Below are 15,326 nucleotides of genomic sequence, written 5' to 3' on the forward strand. Positions count from 1 at the left end.
GTGAGGGGATTTATGATTTCCTGTCAGAAAGGTCACAGTTCGTAATAACTGACGAAAAGTCATCGAGTAAAAGAAAAGTAAGCCTTGCGTTACCCCTGAAAGTGTTATAGGCTCTCTGCTGTTCCTGACCTAAATAAACGATTTAGAAGACAACCTGAGCAGCACTCTTAGATTGTCTGCAGATGATGCTGCCATTTACCGTCTTTTGATGTCATCAGATAACCAAAACCAATTTCAAAATGATTAAGACAAGATACCTTTACGGTGCGATAAGTGGCAATTGATTCTAAATAATGAAAAGTCTGAATTCATCCACATGAATACTAAAAGGAATCCGTTAAATTTCGGTTACACAATAAATCAAACAAATCTAAAGGCTGTAAACTCAACTAAGAACTTAGGGACTACAGTCACGAACAACTTAAATTTGAATGCTTACGTACATAATGTTGTGGGGAAACCAAACCAAAGACTGCAACTTATTGACAGAACACTTAGAAAATTTAAGACGTCTGTTCCAAAGAAACTGTTTACATTACGCTTGTCCGTCCTCTTCTGGAGTACTACTGGTATCAGCGTCAGGTAGGACATACGGAGGAATCGAAAAAGTTCACAGAATGATAGCTCGTCTTATATTATCGCGAAACAGGGGAGAGAGTGGCACGGATATGATACACGAATGGAAGTGGAACTTCGCTGCGGCAGGATCTTTTCATGAAATTTCTATCACCAACTTTCTCCTCAAAATGTTAGAATATCTGGTTTACACGCACTTACAAAGGGAGAAACGATCATCATAATTAAATAATGGAAATAAGAGTTAATACGGAAAGATTTTAAGTGTTCGCTTTTTCCGCACGCTGTTCGAGAGTGGAACGGTAGAGAAGCAGCTTGAAATTGGTTCAATCCTTTGCCAGGTAGCTGTGAACTGAAGAATGATCTTGTAGTTGTAGATGTAGATGCAGCAGACGGCCCGCGACATGCTGTGACGCCAGCGGCTCAGCAGAAACGCTGACGAGCGGTTTATACGTCATCGCAGATGCTGCTGGGGCCACAGCTGTACAGCGCAGGGCAGGATGTACCGGAAGGCTCTTGTAGATGCAGCCAGCCCTCAGCAGCAGGGACCGCCCTTTTGAGCTGGGGCAATGTTGTTTTGAGTCATCATTCTTCTGACTGGTTTGATGCACCCGCCAGGAATTCCTCTCCCGAGTCACCCTTTTCATTTCAAAGTAACACGATCTACGTCCTCAATTATTTGTCTAATGTATTCAAATCTCTACATTCCTCCACCGTTTTTACTCACGACAGCTCCCTCAAGTACCATGTAAGCTATTTCCTTGATGTCTAAAGCTATGTCCTATCTTCCTGTCGCTTCTTCATGTGAGTGTTTTCCATATACGTCTTTCCTCGCCGATTTGCCGGAGAAGCTTCCCATTTCGTATCTTATCAGTCCACCAAATTTGTAACATTCTTCGGTAGCAACACATTTCAGATACTTCGATCCTCTTCTTTTCCTGTTTTCCCACAGTTCACATTTCACTTCTATACAAGGCTGTACTCCAAATACACGTTCTCAGAAATTTCTTCGTCAAATTAAGGCCAGTGTTTAATAACAGTAGACTTGTCTTGGCTAAGAACGCCCGCTTTGCCAATGGTCCGGGTTCGATTCCCGGCGGGGTCAGGGATTTTCTCTGCCTCGTGATGGCTGGGTGTTGTGTGCTGCCCTTAGGTTAGTTAGGTTTAAGTAGTTCTAAGTTCTAGGGGACTTATGACCACAGCAGTTGAGTCCCATAGTGCTCAGAGCCATTTGAACCATTTGAACCATTTTGCCAATGGTAGTCTACTTTTTATGTCTCCTTGCTCCCTCCATCATGGGTTACTTGGCTGCCTATGTTGCAGAATTCTATAGCTTTACCTACTTCGTGATCACCAATCCTAATGTTAAGTTTCTCGCTGTTCTCATTTCTGCTACATCTCATTACTGCAGTCTTTCTTCGATTTACTTTCAATCCATATTTTGTACTCATCAGACTGTTCATTCCATTCAACACAACTTGTAATTTTTCTCCACTTTTACTAAGGATAGCAATGTTATCGAAGAATCGTATCATTGATATCCTCTCACAGTGAATCTTAATTCCACTCCTGAACCGTTCTTTTCTTTCCGCCATTGCTTCTTCGATGTATAGATTGAATAGTAGTGGCGCCTGTCTTACACTCTTTTTGTTCCGAACACTTCGTTCATAACCTTCCACTCTTATTGTTCACTCTTGGCTTCTGTACATTGCATATTACCCGTCTTTCCGTGTAGCTTACCCCTATATTTCTCGGGATTTCGAGCATCTTGCACTGTTTGACATTGTCATACACTTACTCCAGTTCGACAAATCCTGTTAACATAACTTCATTTTTCGCCAGTCTCACTTCCATTATCAACCGCAACGTCAGAATTGCCTCTCTGGTGTCTTTACTTTTCCTAAAGCAAAACCGATTGTCATCCAACATATCGTCAATTGTCTTTTCCATTCTTCTGTATGTTACTCCTGTCGGCAAATTGGATGCATGAACTATTAAGCCGATTTTGCGATAATTCTCGCAGTTGTCGGCTCTTGCAATCTTCCGAATTGTTATGTGACTGATGTTTTTCCGAAAGTCAGGCGGCATGTCCCCAGACTCAAACGTTCCACACACCAACGTTGATAATCATTTTGTTGCCACTTCCCCAAATGATTTTAGAAATTCCAATGAAATGTTATCTATCCCCTCTGCCTTATTTGATCTTACGTCTTCCAAAGTTGTTTTAAATTCTGATTGTAATTATGGATCTCCTATCTCTTCTGTATCGACTTCTGTTTCCAGTTCTATCGCGTCATCAGAGAAGTCTTCCCCTTAATAGAAGACTTCGAAGCATTATTTCCACTTACCCGCTCTCTCTCCTGCATTTAATAGTGAAACTGCCATTTCACTCTTAATGTTATAACCATTGCTTTTCTCTTCACCGAAAGTTGTTTTGAATTTCTGTATACTGATGCCATCGTTCCAACAATCATTTATTTTTTCTGTTTCTTCACGTTTTTCACGTAGCCATTACGCCTTAGCTTTCCTGCACTTCCTATTTATTTCATTCCTAAGTGACTTGTATTTCTGCATTCCCGAATGTCCTTGAACATTTTTGTACTTCCTTCTCTTATCGATCAACTGAAGTATTTCTTCTGTTACCTATGGTTTCTTCACAGTTACTTTCTTCGTACTTATGGTTTTCTTTTTGGCATCTGTGGTTGCCCACTTTAGCGATTTCCATTCCTCTTCAACTGAACTGCCTATTGAGCTACTCATGAACGCGGTGCCTAAAACCTCAGAGAACGTCAAGCGTATCTCTTCATTCGTTAGCACTTCCGTATCCCACTTCCTTGCGCATTGATTCTTCCTGACTAGTCTCGTAGACTTCAGCGTACTCTTCATCACTATAAATTTGTAATCTGAGTCTTCATGTGCTTCTGGGTACCCCTTACAAACCAGTATCTGATTTCGGAATCTCTGCCTCACCATGAAGCAATCTAAACTGAAATGTTCCATTATTCTCCTGGCCTTTTCCAAGTATACCTCTAATTCTTTCTATTCTTGAATAGAGCATTCGCTATTACTAGCTGAAATTTATTGTAGATCTCACTAATAGTCTTTCTCCTCTCTCATTTCTACTACCAAGCCCATACTATCTCGGAACCCTTTGCTCTACTTCTTCCGCTAAACCGCATCCCAGTCCCGCATGACTACCAGATTTCCGTCTCCCTTTACGTACTGTATTACTCGTTCAGGATCCTCATACACTCTCTCTCTCTCTCTCTCTCTCTCTCTCTCTCTCTCTCTCTCTCTCTCTCTCTTCCTCCATCTTGGTCTTACGACGTCGGCATGTATATGTGAACTATTGTTGTCCGCGTCGTTTGCTGTCTATTCTGACGAGAACAATCCTGTCACTGAACTGTTCACAGTAACTCACTCTCTGTCCTATATTTCTATTCATAAAGAATCCTAGTTCCGTTGTACCATTTTCTGGTGTTGTTGGTATTACCCTATGCTCGTTTTCTTTCCATTTTACTTCACTAACCCCTACTATATCTAGATTGAGTCTTTGCATTTCGCTTTGCAGATTTTCTAGCTTCCCTGTGACGTTCAAGCTTCTGGCATTCCGCGTCCCGACTCGTAGAACGTTATCCTTTCATTGGACATTCGATTTCTTTCTCATAGACACCTCCCTCTTGGCAGTCCCTTCCGGAGATGAGAATGGGGAATATTCCGGAATCTTTTTGACATTGGAGAGATCATGATGAGGCTTTTCAGTTACTGGCCACATGTAATGCAGTGGCTTCCACTGCCTTTTGCATCCTCATGCGAACTGTTGTCCACCGTCGGAGAGGTGTGTGAAAGGGCAGGGTACCCAGCTCTTCGGACTCTGGCAAAGTAACGGAGGGAGGGTAGACGGGGTTAGTGGGGGTGGGGGAGGGTTAGGTGGCAAAGCGTACATCCCTCTGTCTAAGTGTGAGTGGAACGCTTTCGGTGTGAAAGCAGGAGTGTGGTGTGCAGTACATATTACTTTACCCGTATTTTTCGATCAAATCATAACTTTGGAAAGGCGTGCGTACAACGTATTGAAACCTGTTTTCAGACAACTGACAAGGACTGAACTATCAACAAAAATACCTCGTATTATCATCCTGCTTTCGGTGTGTGCTCTTGCATGGTTCCTCGTGAAATGAGCGCAGGTGGTGGTGTTAGTAGTTACTCATATTTAGAAAATCTAAGTTCTTTCCTGATAAATTTTATTCGCGAAACTAATGTTAAACATTACTTTTTCTTCAGCATTCTCGTCAGTTACTGTTATGCTCATTTAATTGCACAATCTCAGTCCTAAAAATGTTTAGAGTCAACACTAAGGTCATTAGATACCGAGCGCAATCTCGTATTGGTTAAAAAGTGAGGAATGACATCGTATATGCTACATGCTACTGTTTTTTTTTCTCCTTTTAGTATAGCCTATTCAGATTACACCAGTATGCATGATAACAGATGTTTGAAGAAAAAATATGTTGTTAATCAACTCTTTGATGCTTGTTTCAAAACTGTCTTCAGTTTTCCTTCTATCACGTTAATTTCTTTTACTGGAATGAAATTTATTTAATTTTTAGATATAGGTATTTTGTTAGGGCAGTAAGCTGGGTACACGAAAATGCCCTGCTCTTTATGCGAATAGGGCAGCCAGTCAAAGTAAAAGTATTGGAGTGTAAAGATTTGGCCAAGTCGGAGACATATTGTGCATGGGACAAAGAATATCTTTCATGAACAGCTTGCAGAACACATAAAGTATATCTAAAAGTATTGCTTCCTCCACTACTTACCAAATTGGACTGGATAAAGCAGTCTGTAGGGGCTCTTCCACAATATGGATTCCATTGTAAGACTATTTATATGAAAGATCTTCTCATGTGCCAAGAAAAATTGAAAACAGGGATTAGTTGGACCTTCAATTCACTAACTGATGAAAGATCACGAATTTGAGAATACAAAGAATATTGGAGAAAAATTAGCATGGGTTGCCTTCAGATCTGCTATTGTAAGCTTTCTAGGGAATACATATCACCCAAGTTACAAGAATATCGTCAAAGCCGTGTTGAGTTACAGCACGAGTGTTCAGTCCAATTCCTACACTCCCATACTGACTGCGTCACAGAAGATCTGAGACATTGTAATGAAGAGCAAACAGAAAGCATCCATCAAGACATTAAGGAGATGGAGAAGGGTTACCAGGGAATGTGGAGTTAAAGCGCAGAGGTCGACTATTACTGGATTTTGAAGAAAGAGAGTAAAGGTGTAGGTTCTGTTAGGAAATCAAAAAAGACAAATGTAAAGTAAATGTTGCTGAGAGAAGTCTTTGTAGTATTTTTAATATAGCCTAACGAATTAAAACAATCATAAAAATTTAGACTTTCATTGAAATTATATCAAAATCTTTGTGCCTCAGTTATTCAGATCTTTAAAATATACCATGTGAAAAATCACAACATGATAGGAAAAAAAAGTAGTTTTCAAAATCAGGATTACAAATCGTTTTTAGAACGTCTATTTCATACAAATCATGTAACTTTTTTTAAAAAATTCAGGCTTATCTTATTAACAGAAACTAGTAATTTTTATAACAATGATTTCTGCAGAAGGCCGACTAACAACAAGAAATGTTTACAAAAATTAAAAGAACGAGATCACCAGGTTTCACGCATGGGAAATACGAGGTACTCACCAACTTCAGAAGTTTCAGGGTTCCAGTTCTCCACAACCTCTCCGATCTGAAAAAATAAATAAATAAAAATAAAAAAAATTGTTTACTTTCTATTCAGTAACATTATCAAGTTTACTATTAATATGTGAAATAATTGATCTTTTTATTGAGACAAATGTTGAAAATTATCTGCCCAGTTGTTTATAGTCACTGAAAAGCTGTCATTGACCCGTAACAACAATACGACGCAAACGAATATAATACTTTTCACTAACATTCAGATTACTCGTTTACGTAAGTTGTGAACGTGTCACCAGGTAGTAGCGATAACCGATGTGCTACATCCTCCGTTACCGTTTAAAATTTCCTTCGGTTTATCTGTAGTGCCGTAGAAGTAGTTAGTGTTCCATTCAGAGCAATATCTGGCCGGACCTGAAGTCTATAACATATACTCAATATGTATTAGGGCTGCAACATGCTCCAGCAACCGTTGTGGATCATTTAAAATATAGTGACTGCAAGATAAAGGTACTTCTTAATACAGATGAGGGGCAGTCAAATGAAAACCTAACACCCGTCACAGCGGGACAATGGAATAGTTCTACCCAAAACTAATCAGACACGCGTTAAGAAATTTCTACCACAGGGAAACGACAGATCAAACATTCTTGTTTCGTAGAACGCGGATCATCCAATTGGCGCTGTCACGGTGGACCTTAAGGTCCAACAGGATGATAACGTTCGACAGCATTCAGATACCCCAAGAGCAATCCGTCCCCCATTCCCCACCCCACTGCCAGTCGGATGAAGGCTGTGCTTCAGCGATATGGTTGGTAAACATCCTACGTACAACCCGGATCTTTCACCGTGAGATTTTCAAATCTTTGGCGACCTGAAGAAAGACATGCATGGATGTCGGTTTCAGTCGAACGAGGAAGTGCAAGAGTGGGTACGAGGTACGATTGTGGATCCGTTAGCAGACAACCGCTTTCTACGAAACAAGAGTTGATCGTCACGTCTCCCAGTGGGACACATGTGTTAACACGTATGGTGATTACTTTTGGAAGGAACCGTTCCATGGTTCCGTTATGGAGGGTGTTCGGTTTTCATTTGATGGCCCCTTCTAAATTTCCATTATAGCAAGATAGCACCTGTTCCACATACAGGCATCTCAAATTCAGGAATGTTATAAATGTTTCTTGCATGTCATTGTATTTTAATATTTATAGCACAAATAAAAATACGACTGGACAGACAACAGAGAAAACAGCAAGAATAGAAAATAGCTGTAACTTTGTTTCGTTTCGTTTTCAGTTCACAATTATGAACAGACTGAAAGAGACTAGAAAGTAGGGTGAGTAACTCAGTGGTCATTCTTACGCCTGAATTGCAGTGGCAGTATTTTAGCATAAGTACATTCATTCATACATACATACATACATAAAAAACTAAAACAGAAGATTAAATAACCATCGGGTCTTATCGCAGTAACCGCGTAGATGTGCATCTGAAATCACAGATTTAAGCCTGGTGCATTATCAGCATCTTTCCTGGTTTTAGAATAAAGGCCGCCGCCTTCTCGCTAACAAGAGAAGCTTTAACCTGTCAGGTTTCCGGTTTTAGTTTTTGTTAAATCATTAGCACGGGCTTAGCCCACACTTACATGGGACGAATGCTGCTCTAGTATGATGCACGAGCTCGTTGAACACGAGACCACTAGCCGCCGAGAAGAGGCGCTAGAACTACCGTCGAAGGCGGCACACAGGAGGTCGACCGTATTACGTTTGAGGCACGTCATTTTCTTCTTTTTTTCTTTCCCGATTCTTCTACCAAGCATTTGTATCGCTACGACGAATAATGTTTCTTTTCACAGGAATACCACCTCTACTACTACTACTACTACTACTAATAATAATAATAATAATATAACGATTCAGTCCAAAGAACATAACACATTTATACACTGAAGCGCCAGAGAAACTGGCACAGGCATGAGTGGTCAAATACAGAGTTATGTAAACAGACAGAATACGGCGCCGCGGGTGGGCAACGCTTATACAACAAAACAAGAGTCTGGCACAGTTGTTAGATCGGTTACTGCTGCTACAATTGCAAGTGGCGATTTTCCCGCACGATCATTTCACGAGTGTACAGTGAATATCAGAAATCCGTAAAGCATCAAATCTCCGACATCGCCGTGGCCGGAAAAAGATACTGCAAGAACGTGGCCAACTACGACTGAAGACAATCGTTCAACATGACAGAAGTGCACTCCTTCCGCAAATTGCTGCAGATTTCAGTGCTGTGCCATCGACAAGTGTCAGCGTGCAAACCATTCAACGAAAGATCATCGATATGGTCTTTCGGAGCCGAAGACTCACTCGTGTACCCTTGATGACTGCACGATAAAAAGCTCTATGCACCGAATGGGTCCGTCAACACCGACTTTGCACTGTTGATAACTGGAAACATGTTGCCCAGTTGGATGGGTCTCGTTTCAAATTGTATCGAGCGGATGGACGTGTACGGGTATGGAGACAACCTGTAGTAGAATCCATGGAGCCTGCATGTAAATAGGGGACTTTTCAAGCTGGTGGAGGCTCTGTAATGGTGTCAGGTGTGTGCAGTTGGAGTGATAGGGGACCCCTCATACGTCTAGATAGGAATCTACATCTACATCTACATTTATACTCCGCAAGCCACCCAACGGTGTGTGGCGGAGGGCACTTTACGTGCCACTGTCATTACCTCCCTTTCCTGTTCCAGTCGCGTATGGTTCGCGGGAAGAACGACTGTCTGAAAGCCTCCGTGCGCGCTCTAATCTCTCTAATTTTACATTCGTGATCTCCTCGGGAGGTATAAGTAGGGGGAAGCAATATATTCGATACCTCATCCAGAAACGCACCCTCTCGAAACCTGGCGAGCAAGCTACACCGCGATGCAGAGCGCCTCTCTTGCAGAGTCTGCCGCTTGAGTTTGTTAAACATCTCCGTAACGCTATCACGGTTACCAAATAACCCTGTGACGAAACGCGCCGCTCTTCTTTGGATCATCTCTATCTCCTCCGTCAACCCGACCTGGTACGGATCCCACACTGATGAGCAATACTCAAGTATTGACACGTACGTAAGCATCCGTTCTGGTGCACCTGCCGCCATTCACGTCCATTGTGCATTCCGACGTACTTGGACAATTTCAGCAGGGCAACTCGACACCCCACACGTGCAGAACTGCTACAGAGTGGCTCCAGGAACACTCTTCTGAGTTTAAACATGTCCGCTGGCCACCTAACTCCCCAGACATGAACATTAATGAGCATATCTGGGATGCCTTGCAACGTGCTGTTCAGAAGAAATCTCCCCCCCCCCCCCCCCCGTCGTACTATTAAGGATTTATGGACAGCACGACAGGATTCATGGTGTCAGTTCTCTCCAGCACTACTTCAGACATTAGTGTAGTCCATGCCACGTCATGTTGCAGCACTTCTGCGTTCTCACGGGGGCCCTTCACGATATTAGGCTGGTGTAACTGTTTCATTGGCTCTTCAGTGTACAACCAATTACGCATTTGTTACATTTGTTGTACTATTACGCATACGTTACTTATGAACAACACGATTTAACATACGTTTTCAAGTCCTGACTTCCAGGCGACATCGTTTCTGTTGCCATTTGTTTGTTACTGGTTGTCTTTTACGTTAATATGGCAATAGTAATCACTTTTGTAGTATGTTCTGACTTTTCTGTTATCGGTAGTCAGAAATAACTCTTAATCTGTAGCTGACATGCACTGACAGACGTTTCGAGTTGTGACAGATGATCAGCGATTTTGCTATTTCTGTCGCTGTCTATCTGTGTGGTAATTATATTATTGTGCTGTTATTCTAGTAGTAATCAGTTGTATATTATGTTCTGCCGTTGCGTTAATAAAAGTCTGAAATAAATAAATTCCCAGTTCAAATTTCGTGACAGCAATTGTGTCGGATGATCAGTGACATTGTATGGTTACATCTACTTGCTGAGAATTCTACAAGCGATGTTAGTGGGGTATAATGAATCGATATCTGTGGTGGTTTGTTATTCAAGTTAAATTTTGTCTCTGCGTATATTATGGTTTATCCCAGATCTTGGTGTACAATGTCAATAAAGTTTTCGATAAATTGTATATATTTTAGGTCAGTTAGTTCATTGAACATTAAACGTAGATGATTTGTCGTGTGTAAATATATGTCAATTTTCTCTAGTACATTCATAATCCATCCTTTAGCATTTTCCAAGCGGTATATTGTGTTCGTCCTTTTTAATGTGGTGCAAAAATGTGGATGGGTTATTGCTACTTAATGTAACAGTTTCTCGGTATCTAGTGGCGAAGTTTCTGCCAGTCCGTCGCATGTAGAACTTTTACCGTCTTCGCAGTGAATTACTGCATACCTGGATTTGAGTATATTGGTGGTTTCCAGTTACATGACTGTATTTTAGTCTTATGTTATGTCGTGTTTGGTAAAATCATATTATTCGTAAGTTACTTACATGTAATTAAACAAATGTACCGAACTTTATAAGAATTTTTATTGGCGATGAAGGTTGTACAGCGGAAATAGGCCTGTAGTTCAAATTAAAATAATATTCATAGAGCGTAACTTGTTACATAAATATATTACGTCCTTGAAATATATTTATTCCGCAGCAGACCCATAACACTATGAAGATGTACAAACAGCTGGGATTCACATATAACTGTTAAAGGAAACCGCTGAACAATGTGGCCTACAGGTATTATTTAAAAATAAATAATAACTAACATCAAATGTGGAGACATCAGAATCGTCCAAATATTTAAGTACTTGGTGGAGTTCGTTATAAAAAACGGACTGGGGAAGGAAACACTTAAGAAACGGATGCGTGAGCTTCAAATAGTCTTGCAAAGGTCGCTCGAGTTCTACGACAAAAAGTGCCTTTCACAAAACCCTAATACACATCGCTATGAAACGGTTCTGAAGTCAGTAATTATATATTTAGCGAAACTCTACCCCTAAATGCAAATAAAGTCCCCTAGAGGAATTGGAGAAGAAGGAGCGGAGGGTCTCTAGGACAATCAAGGGTTCCAATTACAAGAATGGCATCTACCAAAAGAGATCCAATAATTAAGTCTATGGCGAACTAGAGAAAAATACAGACGGAATCCGAAAACGACGAGTACGATTGTACGGTCACCTCAAATGAATGGACGCGAACACGTTAGCCACCTTTTTTTAAATTCAAACCCAAAAATTGCAGTGCCCTGTTTTAATAATAACAATAATAATAAATTATGATGTAATGAACATTTGTTTATTGATACAGACACGCGCATATCGCAATCAAGTGGTACTGGTTAAGTAATATACACTGTAGAAATTCTTCCAACCCATATGTGGCATACAGCAAACCAGTGCTTAACAGAATTGGTTAAAAACAGTATTGGTTGCAATTTTATTTTTTATTTTTCAACGACGCGTTTAGCCATATTTAAGCATCTTCCGGTTATTTTAATTTGGTATTTCTTGACTGTTTCTAGACTGTTTGAAGCTCACGCATCCGTTTCTTAAGTGCTTCCTTCTCCAGCCCGTTTTTCATAACGAACTCCACCAAGTACTTAAATATTTGGACGATTCTGGTGTCTCCACACTAGATGTTAGTTATTACTTATTTTTAAATAATACCTGTAGGCCACATTGTTCAGCGGTTTCCTTTAACAGTTATATGTGAATCCCAGCAGTTTGTACATCTGTATAGTGTTGTGGGTCTGCTGCGGAATAAATGTCTTTCAAGGACGTAAGATATTTATGTAACAAGTTACGCTGCTATGAATATTATTTTTATTTGAACTACAGACCTATTTCCGCCGTACAACCTTAATCGCCAATAAAAATTCTTATAAAGTTCGGTACATTTGTTTAATTATATGTAAGTAACTACACTGACTAAAGGATTCTTCTAAGAAATACCACATTAAGATAACCTGAAGATGCCTAAATAAGGCGAAACGCGTCGTTGAAAAATAAAAAACTGAAATTGCAACCAAGACTATTTTTTAACCAATAATATACACTGTATTTACGATATGTGGATGAATGTACCTACAAAAATGGCTCTGAGCACTATCGGACTTAACTTCTGAGGTCATCAGTCCCCTAGAACTTAGAACTACTTAAACCTAACTAAACTAAGGACATCACACACATCCCGATACAGGATCCGAACTTGCGACCGTAGCGGTCACTCGGTTCCAGACTGTAGCGCCTAGAACCGCTCTGCCACTGCGGCAGGCAATGTACCTACAAATTAATTTCGAAGCTCGAGGAAGACAAAGGCGTTTCACCTTCAACAAGACCACGCCTAGCGCACAGCAGCTTACTTCAAAACAAGCTTCTGGCTGAAAACACGCTTATTTTACACTTATTTACAGCGTACACGCCACTTCCGTGCGATTTAGTTAAGGAACAAAGATACACTTCTATTTTCTCTACTTTCTTTGATTCGAGTTTCCGATGACTAAAATTTCGATACTGCAACAAGATGTTTTTTGCTATGTGTGTAGACTCAAACATGCTGAGATTCATCCCAGGTACGTTCCGCGCACTCGAATGGCTGCGTGAAATGGAGGTCCTAAGAGGTAACAAAGCATCTTGTTGAAATCTGGGTCACGCGCTATCGCCCGTTTGTTCACACGGTCTACAAAGAAAGGGTTTCCGAAAACCTCGTACTGTGTCATTGCTTTGCTTGTCGGAAAACAGCCTAGTGCTATGAATGCCAAAAGCCGCTGCTTTTTACCTTATTAGGGCTGAGTTACCGTGCTCTGAGAAAACTGAAAGACGTTTCTACGATTTTTTGCTCGTTTGCAGCCGTAACTGGCGCGACGAGCACGTGCTGTTTACGGGGGTCGCTGCCTGTTAACAAATGGGCGGTCTCTAAGGCAGAGAGTTGAGTGTGGACACAACTCGGTATTCCTGGTGTGCCCAGAAACTCCACAAAGTGAGCCGGCGTGAGCAGCATTTGAATGTCAAAGCGAAGCGTCCGCGGTCGTGCCGTTTAACGACGCATACATTACCGTCTAGCTCCTCACCACACAGCCGGATGGTCATCTGCTCAGGGACCCATGGCGAAGCCATGCGCCGAAGACAACGACAAGTTAAAATTGTCTTCTTCATCTTTTCTTCTACTACACCTTCTTCCAAAAGCATTGACGAGTTGGTCTGTTAACACGTCTGGATCCATTCAGTTTCTCTGGGGTCTACCACTGTAGCAGATGGTTCAATATGGCTTGAGCACTGTGGGATTTAACATCTGAGGTCATCAGTCCACTAGAACTTAGAACTACTTAAACCTAACTAACCCAAGGACATCACACACCCATGCCCGATGCAGGATTCGAACCTGCGACCGTAGCGGTCGCGCGGTTCCAGACTGAAGCGCCTAGAGCCGCTCGGCCGTCTCTATACAAGTTTTTTATGAAAACTTTCTACCCATTCTTTTCTGTATTCCATAACCTTTTCGTTCAAGATGCGAATTCCTATGTTCTTATGGATGGTTTCACTTTTTAATCTGTCTCTTGTTGTTACTTCCGGTACTATTCTCAAAAATCTGATCATAATATGATATTTAAAGTTGTCACGTTAACGTGAGTCCGTTGAGAATGTACAGATGGAAAAAAAGTCTACTTTTTACCTGTACAGAAAAATAATTTGATAATTAAGACCTCTAATACGTAATATTATACATGTAACTAGGAATTCTGCACAGTAAGGTGGTATGTTAGAAAACAACAAATCAGCTAATCGCACAATTTACATAAAAACCTTCAACGCTGCAGACTACTACGGACTATGTTTACTTATAACTTACAATAATAATAATAATAATAATAATAATAATAATTAATAATAATAACCGTGTTCTGTCCATAAAGCAACTCCATCACTGCACTTTCTTCGTTAACGGAGCTGTTAGTTATATGTTTCTTTTATGTCTATATCAGTTAACTCTTATCTTTTTCTTGCTCTGGTTCTCTCTGAAGTCACCATTCCTCATCTAGTACCGTAGCTAACTTCCTTTGTTTCATCTTTTTGTTTCCAATATTTCTCTTTTTTTACTTAGTTCTTTATTAGTTCTTTAACCTGATCACATTAGACCGGACCAGGATTCTGCACATCTCAGAAGCTTCTAAGCATTTCTAAATTCTCTCTGCCACTGTGTCGACGTTTCGTCACCACACTTGACTACATTCCAAACGAAACACTGCACTAATCTTTTCCTTAACTGTTCGTTTAATGGGCCATAGAAACCCCTGTTGTTCTTGGGAATTACTTCTATTTTAACAGCTATTTTGGTTTCTATTTCGGGATAATAATAATTCCGTGTGTCTGTGTGGCCTGGTGCCATTCTTCCTACAGTACGATCTTCGTGTCCCTAACCTTCGCCAGTTATCCAACTGGGGAAAGGCGACCTACAGTCTAACATCAAATCCAAACCACGTGTTGTTTCTGGCGACTCCACAAATCGTTGAAAGACGACGGCTGTGTTAAAAAGAAGACTGAAAAATCCGTGGTCCGGCAGAACTTCGAACCCGCAACCTCTCGGTTTCCAGGCTAGCTAGACTACCAGACTTGATTATGTGTTGATTACTTGTCATCTTACTCTTTGCTGAATGTGTTCAGTGTGCCTGAAGTTATCAACTTGTCCCACTAACACTTGACAAGTAAGAAAGATGAAAATGAAAAAAAAAAAATGCTTTCTTTCACTTCTGCTTCAGTATATGTGAAGTGTACTTCACGCCAACAAAAATTGCATAAATTCTTCTGCCTTTTAAAGCCTCTACCCCTCTTATACCGTAACAGTTTAAAGGTGTCTGTTGTAATTTTTCGCCGGCCGCTGTGGACGAGCGGTTCTAGGCGCTTCAGTCTGGAACCGCGTGGCCGCTACGGTCGCAGGTTCGAATCCTGCCTTGGGCATGGATGTATGTGATTTCGTTAGGTTAAAGTAGTTCTAAGTTCTAGGGGACTGATGACCTCAGATGT

General features: G+C 40.9%; 1 protein-coding gene across 1 annotated transcript in view; it reads right to left on the reverse strand.

Moving 5' to 3' along the window:
* The window catches only part of LOC126456552 (uncharacterized), a 482,692-nt gene that overhangs the window by 74,801 nt on the left and 392,565 nt on the right, over positions 1–15,326 (reverse strand). The window contains exon 4 of the mRNA XM_050092299.1: positions 6,293–6,338. Coding sequence (XP_049948256.1) covers positions 6,293–6,338 — 46 coding nt within the window. The remainder of the gene's footprint in view (positions 1–6,292; positions 6,339–15,326) is intronic.

The sequence above is a fragment of the Schistocerca serialis genome, chromosome 2, assembly GCF_023864345.2.
Source record: "Schistocerca serialis cubense isolate TAMUIC-IGC-003099 chromosome 2, iqSchSeri2.2, whole genome shotgun sequence".
NCBI lineage: Eukaryota > Metazoa > Arthropoda > Insecta > Orthoptera > Acrididae > Schistocerca > Schistocerca serialis.